Consider the following 19,395-nt stretch of genomic DNA (forward strand, 5'->3'; position numbering starts at 1 on the left):
AGCATGACCGATGGATGACGATGACGGTGACGATGTTGATGTTGAGGTAGGCAAAAGCGTGTGGCGAAGAAAAAGAGGAAGGAAAGAACGGTAAACACTTTAGCGAGCAACCCTACGACGACACGCGAGGAAGAAAGGCACCCCGAACGAGGCGGCGTTGGGTTCGATTTCATACATCAGTGAACTCGACGTTGGCCGGATCGCCGGTGATTTTGCCGTCCGCGTTCTTATAGCCGGCGTACGAGATAATCTGATTGTTCCAGATGCGGTAGTCGTGCTTGCCGTCTGTTCGCTGCGGGAAAATCGTGATGGCCGATCTGCGGAGGGGAAACGTGTGAAACGGAGAGGACATCAGATGAGCTTATCGGACGAAGCCCGGGCTAGCTTAGACATATTTACGAAAAATTGAATGTAATAGTTTGATTATCTGGTGTGGATAGTTCCTGGAACGGGTTAAGGTTTATTATTTCTGAACAAGTGTTTTCTTCTTGTATGTAACAATTCTTAACAGTAACGTTTATTTAGTGCAGTTTAAAGCAACATTTTCAAGGAACCTATTTCACAGGTAGAAAATGGAAACAAAACTTAAATAAAGCTCGCTTCTTTGGAAACCTGATACTTTTCCCTTCTCCATCATCAAAACATGTAAGGTGTCGCTTTAAGGGTATTCCTAACAAGGGGACAAATTTTATCGGAAACTGCTGCTCTTGGGGCGACTCGACTATGATAGACTCTCGTGTGTCGTTCACATCACGCCCGGATACTAAAAAGGGAAGTGAATGAACGTGAATCTCACCACCGAGCACTTACAGGCGGGTAACGTTACAGCGCCAGGTACAAGCAGTAAAACGCAAAATAAAAACACATAAGAAAAACCCTGCAAAGCATACCTGAGGTTTCCTTTATTGGTCGCATATTTGATGTGATTGCAGATCGCTTCAAACATGCCGCTCGTTGTGGTAACGTATCGGCAATCGAAAACCTGCACGAAAGGGAAGAGAAGATAGACGGCGTAGTGAGAGTACGTGCGAAAGAGTGGTTCTTGAACGTTTTACCCCTGGGAAGTATTTGGGAGAAAATGAACAAGAAAAATAAAAACGGAAAAAAGCGATGAAAACCATTGCCGTGCTGCACGACCCCGAACGTTAAGCATTATCGTTGGTGGTTGATCGGCTTGATATCATCAGTGCGATCAGATCATCGGATTATGCAGTCGATTGGATTCGCGTGCCAGCGACGGCATCATCATCATCATCAAACCCACGCTGGCACGGCGAACGCATCGTAATGCAATTGCATCCGGTATGAGTTTTCCGAACTGGTGGTGGAAAGAAACATACAATTGGAACCAAACGAATGAAAGGTCTTGTTCAGCGCGCAACGGCGAAAGTGCATTGCGGTGTAGTGGCAGTGTGGATTCCCGATGCAAATAATGATGTTACTGGTAAAAGCATATGCAAGCCGTGTGAGCCAATCAGTGGAGGAAAACAAAAGTGCCAGGTGAAATGAAATTGGAAAATAACCACACAAGCGATTGTGTCTGCCAATGTAAACGGCTTGAATTGAAACCTGGAAAGAGTTTATCAATGAAAACCAACGAATGAAACAGCTGTGAACATTTTTAACCATATTTAAAGCAACTCTTTCCATTGTTACTGCGGTATCGTGTTTTCCATTTAGTCTCTCATTCTATTTTTCATTCCATTGGCGAAAATTAAATCCAATTTCAATTCAACAGGCAAATCCGGAAACAGTTTTCTCCTTCGAATAAGATATTCTAAAGCGTTTCTTAGTCAGGATCATCGTGCACAGAAGCCGGATTATATCGTCCAGAGGTTGGGAAACATTTTCGATAGGAACCGGGGAACGGAAGGAGTGTCCCGAATACCGGAATACAGAATCGGTCTGGCAGTTTTACATTTTCGAAAGTGCACGATGAACGATAGCTCGGTAGCCTTTCCCGACCACAAACCTTACAGAACACCTCAATCCTACCTTGATTCCCCAGGCACTCCGTGCTCTGGACGAAAGAATGATACTGAATATTTGTGAGGATTATCCTCTTTGCTACAACACCCACCCGGCACTTCATCCTGGCTGGCGTTTTTCGAACTATACCTCTGGGAGAATTGTGGATCAAGAAGTACGGCCGGCCACTCGGGTGATTCCAGCAGCCCCAAACCCAACACGTAATACTCTCCCATTCACAGGTGGCCGCACAGCTGCCCACCGCTAACCAACCTTCCGGCCGAAGGTCGTGGTTTGGTGGTGTGGCTTACGTTCCCTTGTTCGTACGGGTTTTCCCGACTGTTTATCTTATGGAGATGTAAATTAAAACCATTTTCAGCTCCCTTGTGCCACACTCTACGGACCATTGGGGTCACTCCGGAATGGCAGAAGAAGTTCATTTCACCATAAGGTAATTCAAGTTTTGCCAGTTTTTCTTTCATCCTCACTCCGCCTCTCTCCAAAATTGGACGATCAAAGGGAAGGGTCCCCTTAGTGTGACACATAAAAATACCTGACCACCGTCCATTTACGGTCATGTCATTCGCAGAAGGTTGGATTTGCTTCTCGGTCCGGGGTTTACCAAGAACGCACCGGCCAGCTGATGCAACGAAGGTGCAGTGGAGTAAGAAATTTAATTCCACAACTTTGTCCTTCGCTCGGGCGACTTGCTTCTTTCGAGCTTCGGTCTGGGAGCGGTGAACAAAATTTATGAAACCCGGGCCCCGCACCGAGCAAGAAAATTTACGTTTTGCGTTGGATTTGGGTTTTCATTTAAAATTCCCGCAAGCGCTTTGAGCAGCGAACGATTTAAGAGTTTGTGTTTAACCATTTCTAACCAAGCTTCTAAGGACAGGTAAGTTGTACTTCTCCGAAGAATGGCAGCGAAATCTGCGCCGGGCACGATTATTGACCCAGCCCATCTACTGTATCGTTTGTGTTCGAAAGGAACCGGATTCCTTCCAGCTGAATTTTAGGAATTTCCGGAAAAGATTCCACTCTCTTATTGCATGAATTTAAACGAAGATGCGTTCATAAATACGTCCACTACTTGGTCTTTGGTATGACCAACGAGGAAGGCAAAATACTACCATGTTATGTAAGAAGCTCTTAAAGACTTAATTTTGTATGTTACTATAATTGCCTTCAATCTACATCATTAGATATATTTTGAGATTTTTTGTTTACGATGGAGGCGCCTTGTATTTCACGACCATTTGAAAACCCATGAAATACTAGGCGCCTCCATCCGCCGCAGGAATTGGTAGGAATGTATTCCTTTAGTTACCAGACCCATCAGATGACTAACCACAAACGAAATGAGTCCAAACCAAACAAACTAATTAAAACCCGGAGGCTATTTCTACCGGATCTTGTAGCGTTCTTCATATCGAAGAAGTTGCACCAAACAGATCGTTCTTTTTCCCTTTTCAATTAGAAGTGTGAACCAAGGAAAGGTCATGTAGAATCTGTGGTTTGCACCATTTTTACACTATTTATCACATTCTAGGCAATTAATCGTCCCCTTCTGGCATGTGGCATGCAAACTTCGGAAAGCGGGACATGCGAAGGCCAGCCAGAAACCCACACCGTAAAACCAGAAATGGCAAAGCATCTCCCGAGCGAAGCAGTGAACCGACCGACGGGACTCGTTTGCTTGTTGCCGTTTTGTTGCCAGCGTAAAGATACTGGAGACCGAGCCACAGGTTCGACTCCGCTCGAGAGGTTCTCGGGGCCCGGTCCCAAAGGAGGGCGTGCAGTCGGGGTACGGTTGAGTTCACACTCCCATGCCAAAGCAGGCGATAATGAAAATAATTTAATTTTTCCTCCTCCATCATTTAATTTACACCCTTGTGTTGGTCCGGTCGGGCGTTCAGCTCGGCGCTTTCTCTACCGTGTTTGGCGCGTGCTTCGGTGGGAAGGTTTTTTTTTCGTTTTTGTTCGCGCCATTCTAATTTTCTCTCTTTCAATTTGCTCCACTTTGCTGTTCACTTTTGTAGCCTTCGCCACTTGTTCTATCGGTCGTAGTAGCGAGTCGTGAACCAACCTTGAGGTAGAGCATGGTGATTCTTCGGGAGGAAAATTCGTCTCCTTCCATTCTGGCCCGTACCGAGCGTGCCCGAAGAACGCTAATTACATAAGGACTATGACTCTCAATTTAAATAATTAATCACTTTAACTATCACTCCCCAAGTTGTGTTCATAGGTCCACACCAGTGTTTTACTTCTTCTTCTGGCTCGTTCAGCAATCATAAGCTGCTTGCCGTCGAGCGGTGTTGGTTTATTGCAAGGCTTGTTTTAATTCACTCCTTAGGCAGCCACTCCACCCTCAATGTTAATTACGTGCAGCCGCTTCGGAGCCACTTACCTGCAGCTTGGACCACTGTATCCGACCGATGCAGCGTGACGAGTTGCGCCAGGCGAGCTTGGCCCCGTAGATTAGCTCGGTTTCCGTCAGATGGTAGGATCCTGTTGCTTCGACTTCCTTCTGCACCTGCTGCCATCGGCTTTCGTGGGCGGGCGATTTCAATCTGCGAAGAACAGGAGAACCAGAACGTAGAGCCAGTGAAATGTTTGTTTGCGGGTAGGAAAAAAAATGGACACTCGTGTGATCACGTTCGGATGGTGGAAGAAGGAAATCTTTCCCTGCAGCTGGTCAAAAATCTACTCTGGAAAAGTAAAATGAAACTCTGGGCAAAGCTTAAAAAAAGTCCCGTCCGGAAACAAGAGCAGCTATAATTTTGCTTGGTTATCTTCCACAATTTAGTGCCCCGGACACTGACTTTGGTTGGGACCAGATTGAAAAAATCCGTACAATTTTTTCGTCGTTCCTATGTGCGTTCGCCGAGCTCTGCAGCCGGATTAAGTTTCCTTCGGCCGGCTGAACTTTCGTTCCTTCCTTCGTTCTACACGCAAACCCGTAGCCGTTGAGACGCTCGTTTGAATTAACTTGCAAGAAACTTGCAGAAACATAAATTTCCCTTCGCCGACTAATAGTGGCGGACCGAGTTCATCCGGTGTCCGTAGGGGGCAAAACAAAAAATACGGTATACGGAAGTAGGAGATAATTTGCTGAAAGTTGCGCACGTTTTTTTCGCTCTGGAGCTGGAGTTTGTAGATGCATTTCTATTCAGGTCAACTGTTTCATTTTCACAACTTCGCATGACATAAGTATGCCAAGTTTTTAAAGTAAAGAATGCTGAATTGAAACAGGTTCAAGTTCATTTAAATATTAATAAACGCTAGTACAACAGTTGTTAATGCCATCAAGCAAAACAGGGATACTGATAGCTACAGAACTTAAAGTTATTTAAGTTCAAAATTAATTTATCTTACATGAGCATGTCATTCAAAAAACATAAATCAAACCACAAGAACACCATATTTCAATAAGCGATCTTATGGTGAAGGTTGACGAACAGGTTCTGCTTTATATTTCGATAAAATATTTTTAAACCCTTTTCCGAAGTTTCACCAAACAAAAATGGGAATACATACAAATAATCGCTTAACTCTTAACTTCTAAACAAATAAACCTAAATTTGACTTCTGTTTCATACGATCTATTGTATTTGGAAATTAACTCAGTTGCCACAAACATACCACACTAAATATCTTAAATAATCTTCAATAACATCAAATGTTATGTTCCTGTTGCCATTAAGATATCATAACATACGTCAAAACGTTCCAACAAGAAGCTACTCCTTGCAAGAGCTACTTTGGATATCGTTGAATGCAATTTTCTTGATGTTTTCTCGGAACCATAAGAGCATCTCATCTTTTTACTGCTTCCCCTTCTGCGTGCCCCTTCTCTCCTCCCGAACGAAAGTCATTCTGTTGCATCTTTCAGCAAATCTGCTCATCCTCAGGGCTCAACCACAAAGGGTTTGAGAGCCATCAATCGAGCGATAAACTTTCGATCTACTGCACCCTCGGGCGTCGGATTCGCAAGCAGTTTTCCACCGGCACGCTAAACGACGAGAAAGTGACCGTTGCCAAGCGGGACAATGGGCAGCGCTAACAGTTTATAAACGTCATTATCAAGCGACAAGTGCTGTCGTTCTCAGTTCTTCTGAAGCAACTCCGTCTCCTCACCGTCAACCCAAGCTACAAGATGTTGACGATAAACATGATCAGCAAACGGTTCACCGTAAACATTGCTGAAGAAAATTTGCCGCAGGAAGTGACTGCAAAAGTGATGTTCTGCTTTATGACCTTTGGCGATGCGCTCGGGAAACTGTTGCCATTGAACTACTGTCAAGTCATTGTTCACCGAACCGATGGTTTTAAAGGGTACCGTTATACAAAGCATATTCGTTTCAAAAGGTTCTCATAAGTAGTGGCATAACTTAAGGAAACGATTCTGAACCTTTCTATGGCAAACACTTGCATTTTAAATTCCCCATGAAATGCATCTAAGGTCAATTTTACAAGACGATATCGGTAAGCAAAACATTGCATTGACGGACGGCACGTAGCTTGAGAGTGCCGGTATCTCGAAGATATTTCCGTCCGTATGGCGAAAGGAAACACTAACATATCAACAATGCACGTTCGTTCGGCCTATTTTGCTCGCGCACAAGAGGTCATTCCCATCAGGTCCATTTTACATCCGTCGTAAGCATCGTCACCATCATCACGAGCCTGTGTGAAGAAAGGCTGCCTGACAGCCGACAATGATGTCCAGTTGGTTTCGAAAGGAGGATAGCAACCCGAACACCGTAGCACGAAGGAGGGCAGGATGTTCGTTCGGTTTTATTTGTCCCCATTCCGATTGCGAGCTGAAAATGGATTTGTCGGCAGGTTTACGACGACGAGCTGACAATGATGACGATGAGGATGATGATGTTGATGGTTGGAAGAGAGCGCCTCTTCCTGCGTCCAACAAGCTCATCATGGATCGAAAGGGCGAGCTCGGCCGTATCAGTCGTCACCACCGTTTCCTCTGCTGGCGTATGCAATTTTCCGGCTTTGATTAAATCTCTGTGACCCCAGGATACCTTCCGAAGGGTGACGGAGATGCCGTGCGAGTCTTAAAAGCACACAGGAGTGTCTGACAAGGGTCATCCGGGGAAGGAGTACGGTCGTGTCCGTGGGAAAGTTTTACATCCCATTGCGACCAGACGGCATGCGTCACGTTGGCACGCTTGGGAAAAACCCACCCCGCTGTCCACCCGATGGTATGAGATTCCTGTTGCGAACCATCATGGCCCTTCGGCTTCGTGCCGGATGTAATTGAGATGGGCACATTTATTGGGCGTAAGACAACGCCTGGCACGGTCTGCTGGACCTGTTTTTCCGCCCACCAGCTCGATTCAGTTTGTCCCGTGCGTCTGAAGGCGTATACATAATCAATGATTATTGTGGAATACATTCGATAGGCAGGAATATTAAAGCTAAATTGGTAGAATGGCACGCGCCGCATAACAATCGCAGCTAATGATGATTATTTGTTAATGGTTGTTATAAAATTTTACAATTGGAGAGTTCTTTTCGGTTAATGGTGAGTAATTTTTAATCTGAATGATTTTTATAACGTTTCAAAAACATACCGTCACCAATATCCGATCTTTCTTGTGGAGGGTTTTGCTGTTCGATTTCGTTTGTCGAAATAAAAGCAATTATTTGGAAAGATATTCCTTCTTATAGTATTTTAAATTTCGTTCTACTCGATGATAAAGTACAATGTTTACTACTTATATTTGCAAAATGTTTTAAATAATATAAAGGATACAAAGAGATAACTGTAGAGCAAACTATCCTAACTCAGTTGTTGTCTACTCTATCGAAATAGTCGCTAGTAAAATTTCTAGTGTACAGCTCTAACCCACAAAAACCTGCATTTAGCAAGCCATCGCACAAGATAAATAGGATCATTCGCCGAAAGATAACCATGTAACCGCTGCAGCAAGATTCCATTCCGCCAAACATCTAACGATGATAAGTACACCACCGGAAAACGGATCAAAATCCGGTGCATCGCTGCAAAGGCACCACATTCCTGGTGGTTGGTTTTTACTCGCACAACACGAACTCCTTTCTGGCCCTAGTTATTTTATCCTTACTTTGCTGAAGCTCCTGAATGCGTTGTATGTTGTTGATTTAAAAATGCATTTCGTACAGAGTGCCCCAAGCACTTGACGAAAAGTTTAGTGTACTCGCCTTTCCGCACGAAAAAGTTGCATCCAGCCGTAGAATGGCGTTAAAAAAAAGTGGAATACCACGCAAAAAAACAACCGCACCGAACAAAGCAACGGCTATGGAGGATGCCTTCTTCATTGTTTATTTGTGTTTTTTTTTCATCACTACAAACATTGCCTTTTTTGAGTCTGTTTTCACAAACATTACCATCATTAACCGCCTAATTAGTGGCATGAACTCTCGGCACGGAAAGAATGTTCCGTTTTTTTCTGCGTATCTTTCCAAACACGAGAGAGAGAGGATAATGGATGGTTCCGTGGATGATAAATAACAGTAGCCACTAATTTTCCGGCAACGGTTCGTGTTGGAAAAAAAAACGACAGTGAAAACAGGATTCACACGAGCAAACAAATCACACGCTTCCGAGCACAACAGAACGCACCGCGCCGAACTCGCACTGCTCGGCCGGTTGTAATAATCGTATTGTGTGTGCATCAAATAATTCGTTTATTTACACTGACGCTGCGAAATCACGATAAATTAAATCCTCCAACCGGTAGCGTGCCGGCATTCGAAAAGCGCGTTTGCCGTTCACAGCGGAGTTCTCTAACACTGTGCCACACCGTTGTCCGAGAGTGTGGAGGCATTAAGACCGCATCTAAATGTATTTCGGTTTCCAACCAATTATGTCACGCCCTCACATAAATGCATTTAAATTGTTTTCCACCCAGCGAACCCGCACACTCACCCACATGGTGTTTAATAACATTTTAATGCCACTTACATTGTATGATGTATCGACCGAGCATTTTCCTGCCACGAGTGTTTGCCACCAGTTGAGTTGTTTTAACCCTCCACAAAGGACCGAAAGTACGTAGCGCAACGCAATGTCCACAACACACCATCGAACGGCCAGTATTTATCCGTTTCAGTGCACCATCGTTTCACCCACAAGCCCGTTTGTGGGCTTCCGCAAAAGAAACGATCTCGACCCACACTCGCAACCAGACGGCCTGGCAAACGGACACTACTACTTCATGTAGCTGGTGAAATTCCGAAAAGTGGTCTTTGTGATGTACTGTGTTGGTTTGGGAAGCGGGGATATGGAGCAGGTCTTAATTGATACTGACAAATGTGATTCTAACCGAAACCGACGTGCAAATTGGCCAACAAATTGACACTCAGCTTAGCTGAATGTAGGTAGTTGATAAGCTGCAGTTGATTTGGGGACGAAATGGAGGAGAAAACTGCATCCCATTATTGGACGATTAGTGGTTGAAAATACCACAATGGAAGTATTTAAACTCGGTGACGTTTTTACCCGATAGAGATTAATTTAAACCATGTATCATATCTTTTGTAGATGTAAAAGATTTATGGCAAAAAGATTTTATATATGGCATGTAAATATTATAATCTGTTTATTGTTTCAACCTATTGATTACACTTTCCTGGGAAAGCTGTATGAAATTAGCTTTTAAAAATAAAACTTTACATAAACTTTTAAAATTTTTCTTTTAACTTCATTTTACTTATCTGAATTAAATGTATTATTTTATATCACGCAGTATTCCTTTCACATTGCAGCCATTTCAACAGGAGATAAATAAATGAAAGACACGCGAAAAACGTAAACCAAATCTATTTCTATGCAAAGCAGAAACAAAACAATTTCCAACAAGAATTTGTCTGGACACCATTCACTTACCAATGAAAGAATAAAATAAAAATAAAACTTTATACTTAGAGTGCTAACGTTGGCAAAACCGAATTGAAATCAGTTGATGTAGATAAGATCTGGTTGGGAATGACGATAAAACTCATCTACAAGTTCTAACGAGTTTGAAAGCCACGTTTAAACTTCTTCTTATTTAAGTCTACCTAATTCATGGAAAATTACTATGATCATTCAGCTCATCGCCGGAACGGTAAATGTTTCCTTTACTTCTATCTCGTGCTAGAATTCGTTGGTATTTTCAAAAATAAATAAATGAATTCATTTTATTCCCAGACACATTGAAATTATTTATGTAACAGAACATTTCATGTTCAACTAATTAGGAGGTAAAACTTGATTTTTTCCATGAAAATCTTCATCGACTGCGTGCGAGTCAACATAGGTTTAATTTTCACTTAATTTAGGCGCCATTTATAGTCAATTCAATCTAAGTGGGAACATTATCATTTGACCAGCATAGAAGCGATGTTGCCAAAAATAACCAAATTAATTACGCACACCAAGGGTCAGTAGGTAACAAATTAAATTACCAGGGGATCGGATCCAGTTTTGGACCGTCAGAAAATGCTGATAGATCTTGTTATGTTGTTGGTGATGTAAATGAACATAATTGCATCATCGAAACTCATTGAAGCGAGGACGAGGATATTTATGATGTTGTTTTGTAGAATGTAAGTTATTTGTTAAAAATCGCTACCGAACATAGGCGCGTCGAATGTAGCATAAAATATTCATGTTTACCATGATCAACCAATTTAAAACGAACCCTCAGGCAGCAACATGCCGCTTGGAGCATCGATGATTAATGAAGCAGTTTACGATGCTCGTTTTCAATCAAAAATACCAGATAACTGGATATGACTTCTGGCCTGATGAGTATGTAAGCCTGGTGTGATGGGTATCTTGACAGATTCATTTTTTTATTCCAATCAATAATTCAACAGCAATTAAGCAGTACAATACTGTATCATCTCTATAGAATATTCGAATTGTGTTGATCCTGTAACTGTTGTGGTGCAAAATAGACAATGTGTTAAGCACATATAGGGTAAAAACCTACAAGCTTCACTCAGACCCATTGTTACAATACTTCAGGTGCGTCAGACATTCGCTCGATACCCTTGTTAATATCAGAGTGGGAGAAAATGAACAGCATAAATTGAAAAGATATGTATTGTTCCGAAGTGGTCGATGTAACTCCGAACTATACAATATTTTGAAGTTAATTTGCTATTCTTTAATTTCTCTTAATATATTGCTCGGACACCACGCTTGCATCTGTTGAACGCGCTCAAGTGGTTTCGCATGTCGAAGGAAAGGGAACCGAACGAGATTTCATTTTCAAGTCAATAGAAAGAAAACTTTACAATGTTTTGTAACTACCGTAAACAATGTAATGTATTAAAAATGGACATATAATATATATTTAGTACATATAAGAAACGTCAGATCGACTGGCTCTTATGTCGTTTTAACTGAAACAACAACAGATTCTGTGGCTTAAAACCAAATGATGCTTATAATTTATTACCTGTTCCGTAAAACTACACTGAACGAGAAACCATTTGGGACGTAAACTGACCGATAAATAAAAAATACGGACAGAAATAGTTACATAAATTCCTCCAAATTCCATTTGATACCGTGCGAATTGCAATACTTTACGAAATTTGTCCCAATACCGGCATTTATACATTGGCCAAACGTGACGGTCCCACGGTTACCTCGCAAGGGATATCGCAAATAATAAGATACGCCACGGAAGCAACGCAAAACACGTACCTGTGTACCGAGGTGGATTACTTTTAACCCTTCGGTGACAGCTGTGGGATTCCGGGATTCCAACCCTGGCACGGCATGGTCACGGGAGTCGTAAATTCTTTGCCCTTTGTCAGAGGTTGACCCACCGGATGGGTAGATTTATATGAAAGCTCCAAGGAATGGTGCCCTTTTGGAAGGAAAAATAATGCTCTGGGCTAATCGAAAATCATTGAACCATCAGATGGGAAAATAGTACAGAATAAAAAGTGGAAGAAATCCAGGTACGCTGGGGACCGTGGAAAACGTTCACTGTCTGCATCCGATGGGCAATAATTATTCTATAGGAACACATGATAAAGCAATCACTCTGGAGGGATTTACACGAACCTAAAATAAACTCTTCTCCCATTTGTAAAACCAAATAAAATCCGATAAAACAGATAAAATCCAACAGTTGCAAACACAACAGACTTTACACGGAATTATAGCAAAAACTCAAAGCACACACCATTCATTGTAAAAATACTGACACATTATTGTGGTCACAAAGCCACAACTCCACGCTATGCAACAAAAACCACACAAGCACTCACAAAGTGAGTTCGTTTATTAACAAACCACAACCAAACCCCGAGCAGCGGTTCGATTGTGTGTCAAAAACTAGTATTTTTCCACCGACCAAAGGACAAATGTGCGAGTGTTTGGTGTTGGTTCGCGGGAAAGAGAACGAGGATTTAACCATTTCCGCCTCAAACGGATGGAACGAATTGCAGCCACTCCACAACAAAGGCCCTACCACCCGGCTTTCAATCGGCTAAATCCATTTCCAACACAATCCGGTTACGGGCAAAGGTAGGGGTGGGCGTCAGGATTTTCCGATCGAAGGTCAGAAATTGTGATTTATTTAGTCCCGTCGTTCCAGGTAGTCCCGGTAGAACGTCGATTGAAATTCTACTGCGATGCCGTAATGAGGGAAATTAAAGGCCGGAAGTTGATTACGGCAAGGACGGAGGTCGTGCCAGACCGATTGGAGCACGCGCCCACTGGCTTTCCACTCGAACCTTTTCCCCGTGTTGACTTGTGTTTATTTGTTTTCATTACGTTAGTCCCGTCCAGTTTGTTCCACCCGTCCCCGACCCGGATCTACTTCAGTCGATCGAAAGGACTTTCGGGAAAGATAGAATGTAATGAGTGGGGATTTTCTCACAATAAGCCCACCCTTTCCGTCCGCCGGTTTGGTCGAGCGCAGGGCGTTAGGGTACCAACACTTCATCAGCAGCCGTTCAGACGGGAATGTGGACGACGTTCATTGAAAATTAATTCCTTCCACTCGCCGCGTCTTTCGGGAGACTACAGTCAAACGCTACAGAGGCACATTAAACGTGAGATGAATATCGAACGACGATAAAGCGCGTCCAGCCTTTTCCGACGGCATGCCTTCGTTACTGTTTCGGGATGGTTTGCTCGAGCAGAGAACGATGTTTCGAGTGAAATACCACGTACGAGACGGCACAAACATTCAACCGTGGCATCCGGTAATCAATTTGTTTCGTTATCGTATTCCTCTTCTCTAACACAGTCTGTTGTTTGGATGCCTTCAGTTTCACTTCAACATCAGGCAACGCATGCCTCCCAAATAAAGCGATTGCAATTGAGGAATATGCAGTTTATTTCCGAGGCAGACGAAAACGGTAACCGGGAAACTTGAATATGAAAGAGGTCTTTGAAACTAGAAAAGCTGAGAGAAAATTGACATTGCATTGAACACACGTTCCAAATAATTTCTTCGCGATTTGACACAGATCGGTACTCAATTTTACCCACCAACACTAACATTCAAAACCAGTTCGATGTCATAGAAACATTTACCACCGTATAGCGTAGACCTTAACATAAACTTTATTGAACAGAAAACACTGATTTCAATGTGAAACATGTCACAAAAGCTAACCGGTTGCCTTCGTACTACCAAAATCGTTCTATATAACCATCAGAGAAAAGAGAAAATGTGTATCTAGAAGCGGAACAAATGTATACTTTTCAATACGACAAATTTCAACTCCCTCGATCACTCACTTTCCTTTGGCGCGAGATCTTGCCGAATAAAAGCCGCCAACAAGAAGAGAGAACGTACAAACACGATTTCTTTTAAGCTCCCTCGGGACTGATCGGCGAACAAACGCAAGCGTCACACATAAAGACGATCGGGAAACGATTGGAAGCGATTTTGTTCTGAGAAGGCACCGTTTTTTAAGTGGCATGTGTCTCTCTTCAATTACCATACAAATTGCACATTGTTTGATGTGCACTTCAGCTGCACTGCAATCTTGATGCAGTATCCTCATGCGCGTATGCATTTGCTTCTGAGAAGGATGGGTTTTTTGAGTTGGACCATGAGATTTTCAAAGAATTATAAAGGAATACAACGCTGCTCAACACGATACTGAACATGGATTAATCGTGAATCTAAAACAGTGAGTGAGTAAACACAAATATAAATATAATGTAGAAAAGTTAATCTTTAATCCATGTGAGAAAATATTAAAACATAAAACTGCACCTAGCGCAATTTATAGAATGAGGTAAAATAAACTTTGAATATTAGAACTAATATTTTGTTCAGAACTGAATCAATCCATTTTAAACCTGAATTGACTAAGTTGTCTTTAACAAATTTGCTCTTGAGTGCTTACAAATAACATATATCAACGCAGTTTAATCTTTCGTCTCATAAAACGGACCGGTATTAACAACTTGAAAAATTGGTTGCAAATAGAAGAAAATACGACGATCACGACAAATCGAGTTCCATTTTGAAAAGGAAATCGACTAGTCAAACCATTTGAGAAGATAAATCGAAATCGAAACGCAAACTTTGCGAAAATCTGGGCGCAAAGAAATGCCAACTGTGGGACAGAGAAAATCTTTGTTCCGATACCGATGTACCGGCCATTAATTATAACCTTCGTATCGATTGCTATTTTGGCGAGTTCCTTGTACATCCGTATCCTAATGATGGTCCTACGAAACAAATAAGGGATTTTGTTATTTGTAACACTGCTTGAACAACGAATGCTATCTACTTGGTATTGAAAGCAATCCGCTGCTTGCAAGATAGATACCAATTCGTTACAGACTCAATGCAAACCAGAAAAATTGCAGTGTGCTGATTAGAAGTCGAATAAAATGTTATTCATTCCTTAACAGGCAAAGAAAGGATTTTCAAAAAGCCAAACGGAACTTCCAAGATTATTCAAAGCGTGACATTTTCGTTTGAGTTATTGATACAATTAAAACAAAATGTTACCATGGCCTTTGGTTTCGCCATGAACTATATGCAAAATATTCATACCTAACAACGAGAGCGGAGTGTTATCTAACGCTCAAAGTCCTCATTGTACGACAAGCTACTTTCTGAGTGCCAAAACTTTCATTTCCTACACCGACCTAGCTGTAATTATGTTTCCCCGAGGGTTCCATTATCACCTCACTTACGTTCCCGTTCCAGCTGGTGATATCTACCGTCTCCAACAACTTCCGTGGTTTGCAGGACAGATCATTCAACGGGCACGAACCATCTAAAACCCCTTAGAGGTCGTTCGGAAAATGCATGCCAGCACTTGTTCGCCGCGAGATAGATGCATCGTTAGGCGGTTGCGATTGTGCGTCGGCTGCAGTGACATGCACAATGGGTGGCTCGCTTGGCGTCCTTATCGAGCTGTCGAACCGTTCCCAAGTTTCCACCAAAAACCACCATCGCTAGTTAGCGAGCGTACGCTGCATTGGACACGCTAATGAGCAGGTGGTAGAGGAAGTCCGGAACTTCAACCGGTAGTGGTAGGAACTTGTGGCGTGTCAAACAAAGTGCATTGTATCCCCGTGGGTCTAACATACGATTTGGATAGTGATGACAAGCTGTGGAACATTTGCGCATTAGTTAAGATGCTCAAACTCACAGCCGCTCTCGAGCGACATGGAAAAGTTTTCTCCGCGTAACGTAACGTATATGGAACGCTTTTCTTTGAAAACAATATTGTAAACGAGATTTACCATTTCTACTATTTTTGTGCTAAAGTAAATTCACCCAAATTTAAAATAAATGTATAAAATACCGGCTTAGCTCATTATATGAATATCGCTTAATACTTTATACCAATATGAAAGTTTTCTTTAAACAAGTGGACTAAGTAATTCCCATGCATTCAATTTAAATATCTTCTCTATCTAATCGAACACTTTATTTTAGTTTTTATTTTTCATATTTGGACAGTATGAAAGTTGTTGCGCACAATTGTACTAAAATCATTTAGTAAAACCCTAATAATAAACTAATCGTAGTGTGAGCATTTCGACTAAACACTTTATATTACAATGTTATCCGGTTTCGTACTCTACATGGTTTAAAGCACAAGTTAAATGTTAAAATCCCTAACATATCACCGTAATAATCCCCGGATTAACTGAGTATTTTTCTTTTTCGCTATTTCTGAATCCTTTTGGTGTGAAACCTGTGGTCCCTAGTTGAAAACGTAGCGCACAAGAATCCAATTGAATTTCGAGAAAAAAATGTCAACCACCCTCAGGATGAACAAAGCTAGAAATAAAAAAAACTTCGAAAGCCATATTTTGCTCCCCCACATGTAAAGTCACCATTCACCTCCTTCAAACATGCCTTATGTGGGTACGTTTGGGGGAGGAAAAACGTGCCACTGGAATCTGCGCGGAGTTGGGAAAAAGATACGACCTCCGTCTGTAGGCAGAGCGGGCGTATAAAAGCAATCCTCTTTCGTGCAAGTGCTCGGAGACTCGATCTCGGTCTCGGGGGGCTACAAAACGACCGCTTCCAAGGAGAACGCAGATCGTGCCGGCATACGTGCTTACTAAACGGATCGTCCCCTGATGCTAGCGAGGCCGCGCGTAGGATCATCGGTTTGCTTCCCTACCGTTTGTCAATATGTGTATATATGTAGGCATGTTTGCACTGCAGTACACGGTCCGCGGTAGTGGCAAAAGAACCCTTTCCGACTTCTAGCGAACTAGGATGTTCTTTTGTTTTTGTTTATCGTATCGTTCACGGGTGGAGCATATTTTTCACCGTTCTGAAACGTAGCAAGGCAAACACAGAAGAAAAAAGGCCCGAATACAAGCACTTCAGGTGAGCAAGAAAGGTGCTCGTGGGTAAGATATGCATAAAAGTAGATGATGAAAGCAGCGAAAAACATAAATCGTTAACATGTGATTCATGTTGGATGCCGAAAATGCCGAACTCAGCAAACACTGCTTGATTTAATGGTAGTCTGGCTTCGTCGACTGCTTTATTTGTAAAAACAACCAGGCGCCTCCATCGGATGCTTTAACGCAATTACTCGAGAGAGAAAAAAAGCTTCACATCTAAAATCTTTCTCTTCACTTTGCTTTTGAAAATAAAAGTTCATTTAATTGCCATGTGATGAATTAGGATGGCACAAATGGATTAATTTGTTAATGTATCACGACCAATATTAAACATTATCATAACTTCTTATTGCATAAAACTAACTAAACAGCGCATTAAAGCTGGCTTACCGTCGGATCGAGGAATAATACTGATCGAGAAAATCCTTTGCGTGCTGCTGAACCACATCCGACTTGCGGGATTCCGTCCCAATGAGATGCGGTGTCATGACGCTTCCCATGCAAACTTCACGCGAGCACGACATCACCTGTATGGGAGGAAGAAAGGAAAGGAAACAAGCAAAAATCAGATATTAAAAACGAGCGGCAAAACCAAACGCGACTTCTCATCTAAAGCTACGATTTAAGCTAGCAAACTGGAGATTGCTCCCGTTGTTGTTGTGCATACGCTCTGTAAACGAGGAAGCATCCTCGAGGATAAACTAGGGAATAGTGCTGCCCTCAGAGTGAAGGGATGAAAAATGGAGCCTTACTCCGTGCAGCACGAAGTAATTTAGCAACATATTTACCGAGCGACCCTACCATGTCTTTGTGTGAAAGCGCATCGCGTAGTATGGAGGGAAGAAAAACGTCCCGCCCGGTGGCGGGTTGAATTATGAGAAATATTAAATTCAGCGACATGTCAAATCGCTTCCGGTGCTTTCGCTGACGTAATCTTGCATAGTTCACGAGCAAATGAGGGAAACAAAATAATAGTTTCCCGTGTTTAAATTTTCCTTTCCGTACACTTAATAAATTAAATGGGAATTTTCTCAGAACTTGCTTTGGAGTGAGAAAAATATGATTTAAATTTCCAACAATAGAATATTTCAAATTTCCAAAACCTTAAGTTCTCAAGAAATATGTTCGTGATAAACTGGTTTACCCTCCCAAAATACCTCCAAAAACGATATGAATATGGCTTCAAACAGATCATCCGGTCCTTTTTTCCATAATCAAAAGATTAAACGGTAAATTGAGGATTTGATCCGGAAATCGAAAGGGTAAACATAATAACATCCGTATTCTTTTAATCCCCACATTATCCGTTAATCCTTTTCATTTCACCATGTAATGAGCAGAGTATAAAACATTATACCGGCGAGTAAACTGATTTGTTCTCCACATGTATACTTAACGTTTTTATTTTTCTACTGATCTGAAAAATGTCCAGACCGGATCTTTCCTGTGCGGCGGAATTGAAACACAGTAGGAAAAGGTGTATCATCATTTGGCGGAAAATCTTTTACTAAAAAGTATTTTTTTAATAAAAGATGTATGAATGTAATCTTCGTGGGAAACAACACAGTCTGTGAGAAGTACAATAAAAACGTCACAATTTGTTTGCACGAAAGTATGCTCCATTCCGACAAGAATGTGTAAAAATGGAAAATCTTCGAATTTTCCTGCGCTTCATTTTCAATTTTCATTTCCTTTCCACCGTCCGCAGATGGGCACCGGATATTTCCTGTTTGGGTCAGCGGTATCGTCAGCGACACCGCGTTGCCCTTGTTTTTCGTAGCACATTATGCGAAACAATAACAATGACAATTTTCATTTCATTTATTGCTGTTTCCGCTTTCGGCTCACCGAACGTGCACGTGCTTGCCAGCTGCCCGGTGCACCTGGTGCTCTGGGAAGGGGATTAGCAAAGATTCTTCCGAAATGATATTTCGTTGCGTGGTCGGGCTCACGAACAACCTGCTCGTGGAATATTACCTCCCCTAGGAGATCCCAACCACCGGCTCAGCAAGGGACCCACGCCGGCGGTATCCTTTCCAGCGACGTCATCATCCTTCCAGGGGTTTTTATTCGCTTCTTGTTTACCTTTTCGCACCCACCTTCAACGTTGTCCCCACCCGGCGGTTTCACATTCGGTTTGGCGGTCTGCCAGATGACAAGAATTTAGTACATTTACACGAACCACACGTCACGACCACGGGATCAAGGATACCCAAGGGTGGGCCCGGTGGTCGCTTGGTCAGATGAAAAAGTCTATCTCCAACTCGGAGACGGAGACGGTAACATTAGCATAAACATTGCTTAGCTCTGGCGAAAAGGTAAAGGTGCCGAAAGCCGGTGAAAATTCGTGAAAATCCTCCGCCCGGGGAGGAATGCAAGCGCACGGCAGGGAGTTCCCGCACGGGGCATACATTCGAGTGAAATTGTTTTGAATATACAAATAGTCGAACCGGAGCGTTCGACAATGTTTGCTGCCCAAACATTGGTCGCGTGTTTGCCGGCTGGTCGTCAAAGGATGGGTCGAGACTTGTGGCAGACTGTCCACCATGTGCGTTTGGTTGGGATGGCCT

General features: G+C 42.4%; 1 protein-coding gene across 1 annotated transcript in view; it reads right to left on the reverse strand.

The window, feature by feature from the left end:
* Positions 1-19,395, reverse strand: part of LOC131281921 (nitric oxide synthase) — a 48,733-nt gene that overhangs the window by 16,668 nt on the left and 12,670 nt on the right. Inside the window, exons 2-5 of the mRNA XM_058311285.1 lie at positions 17,216-17,352; positions 4,376-4,538; positions 891-982; positions 176-317 (exon numbers count right to left, since the gene is read on the reverse strand). Of these exons, the coding sequence (XP_058167268.1) occupies positions 176-317; positions 891-982; positions 4,376-4,538; positions 17,216-17,352 (534 nt within the window). The remainder of the gene's footprint in view (positions 1-175; positions 318-890; positions 983-4,375; positions 4,539-17,215; positions 17,353-19,395) is intronic.

The sequence above is a fragment of the Anopheles ziemanni genome, chromosome 2 (assembly GCF_943734765.1).
Source record: "Anopheles ziemanni chromosome 2, idAnoZiCoDA_A2_x.2, whole genome shotgun sequence".
Lineage (NCBI taxonomy): Eukaryota > Metazoa > Arthropoda > Insecta > Diptera > Culicidae > Anopheles > Anopheles ziemanni.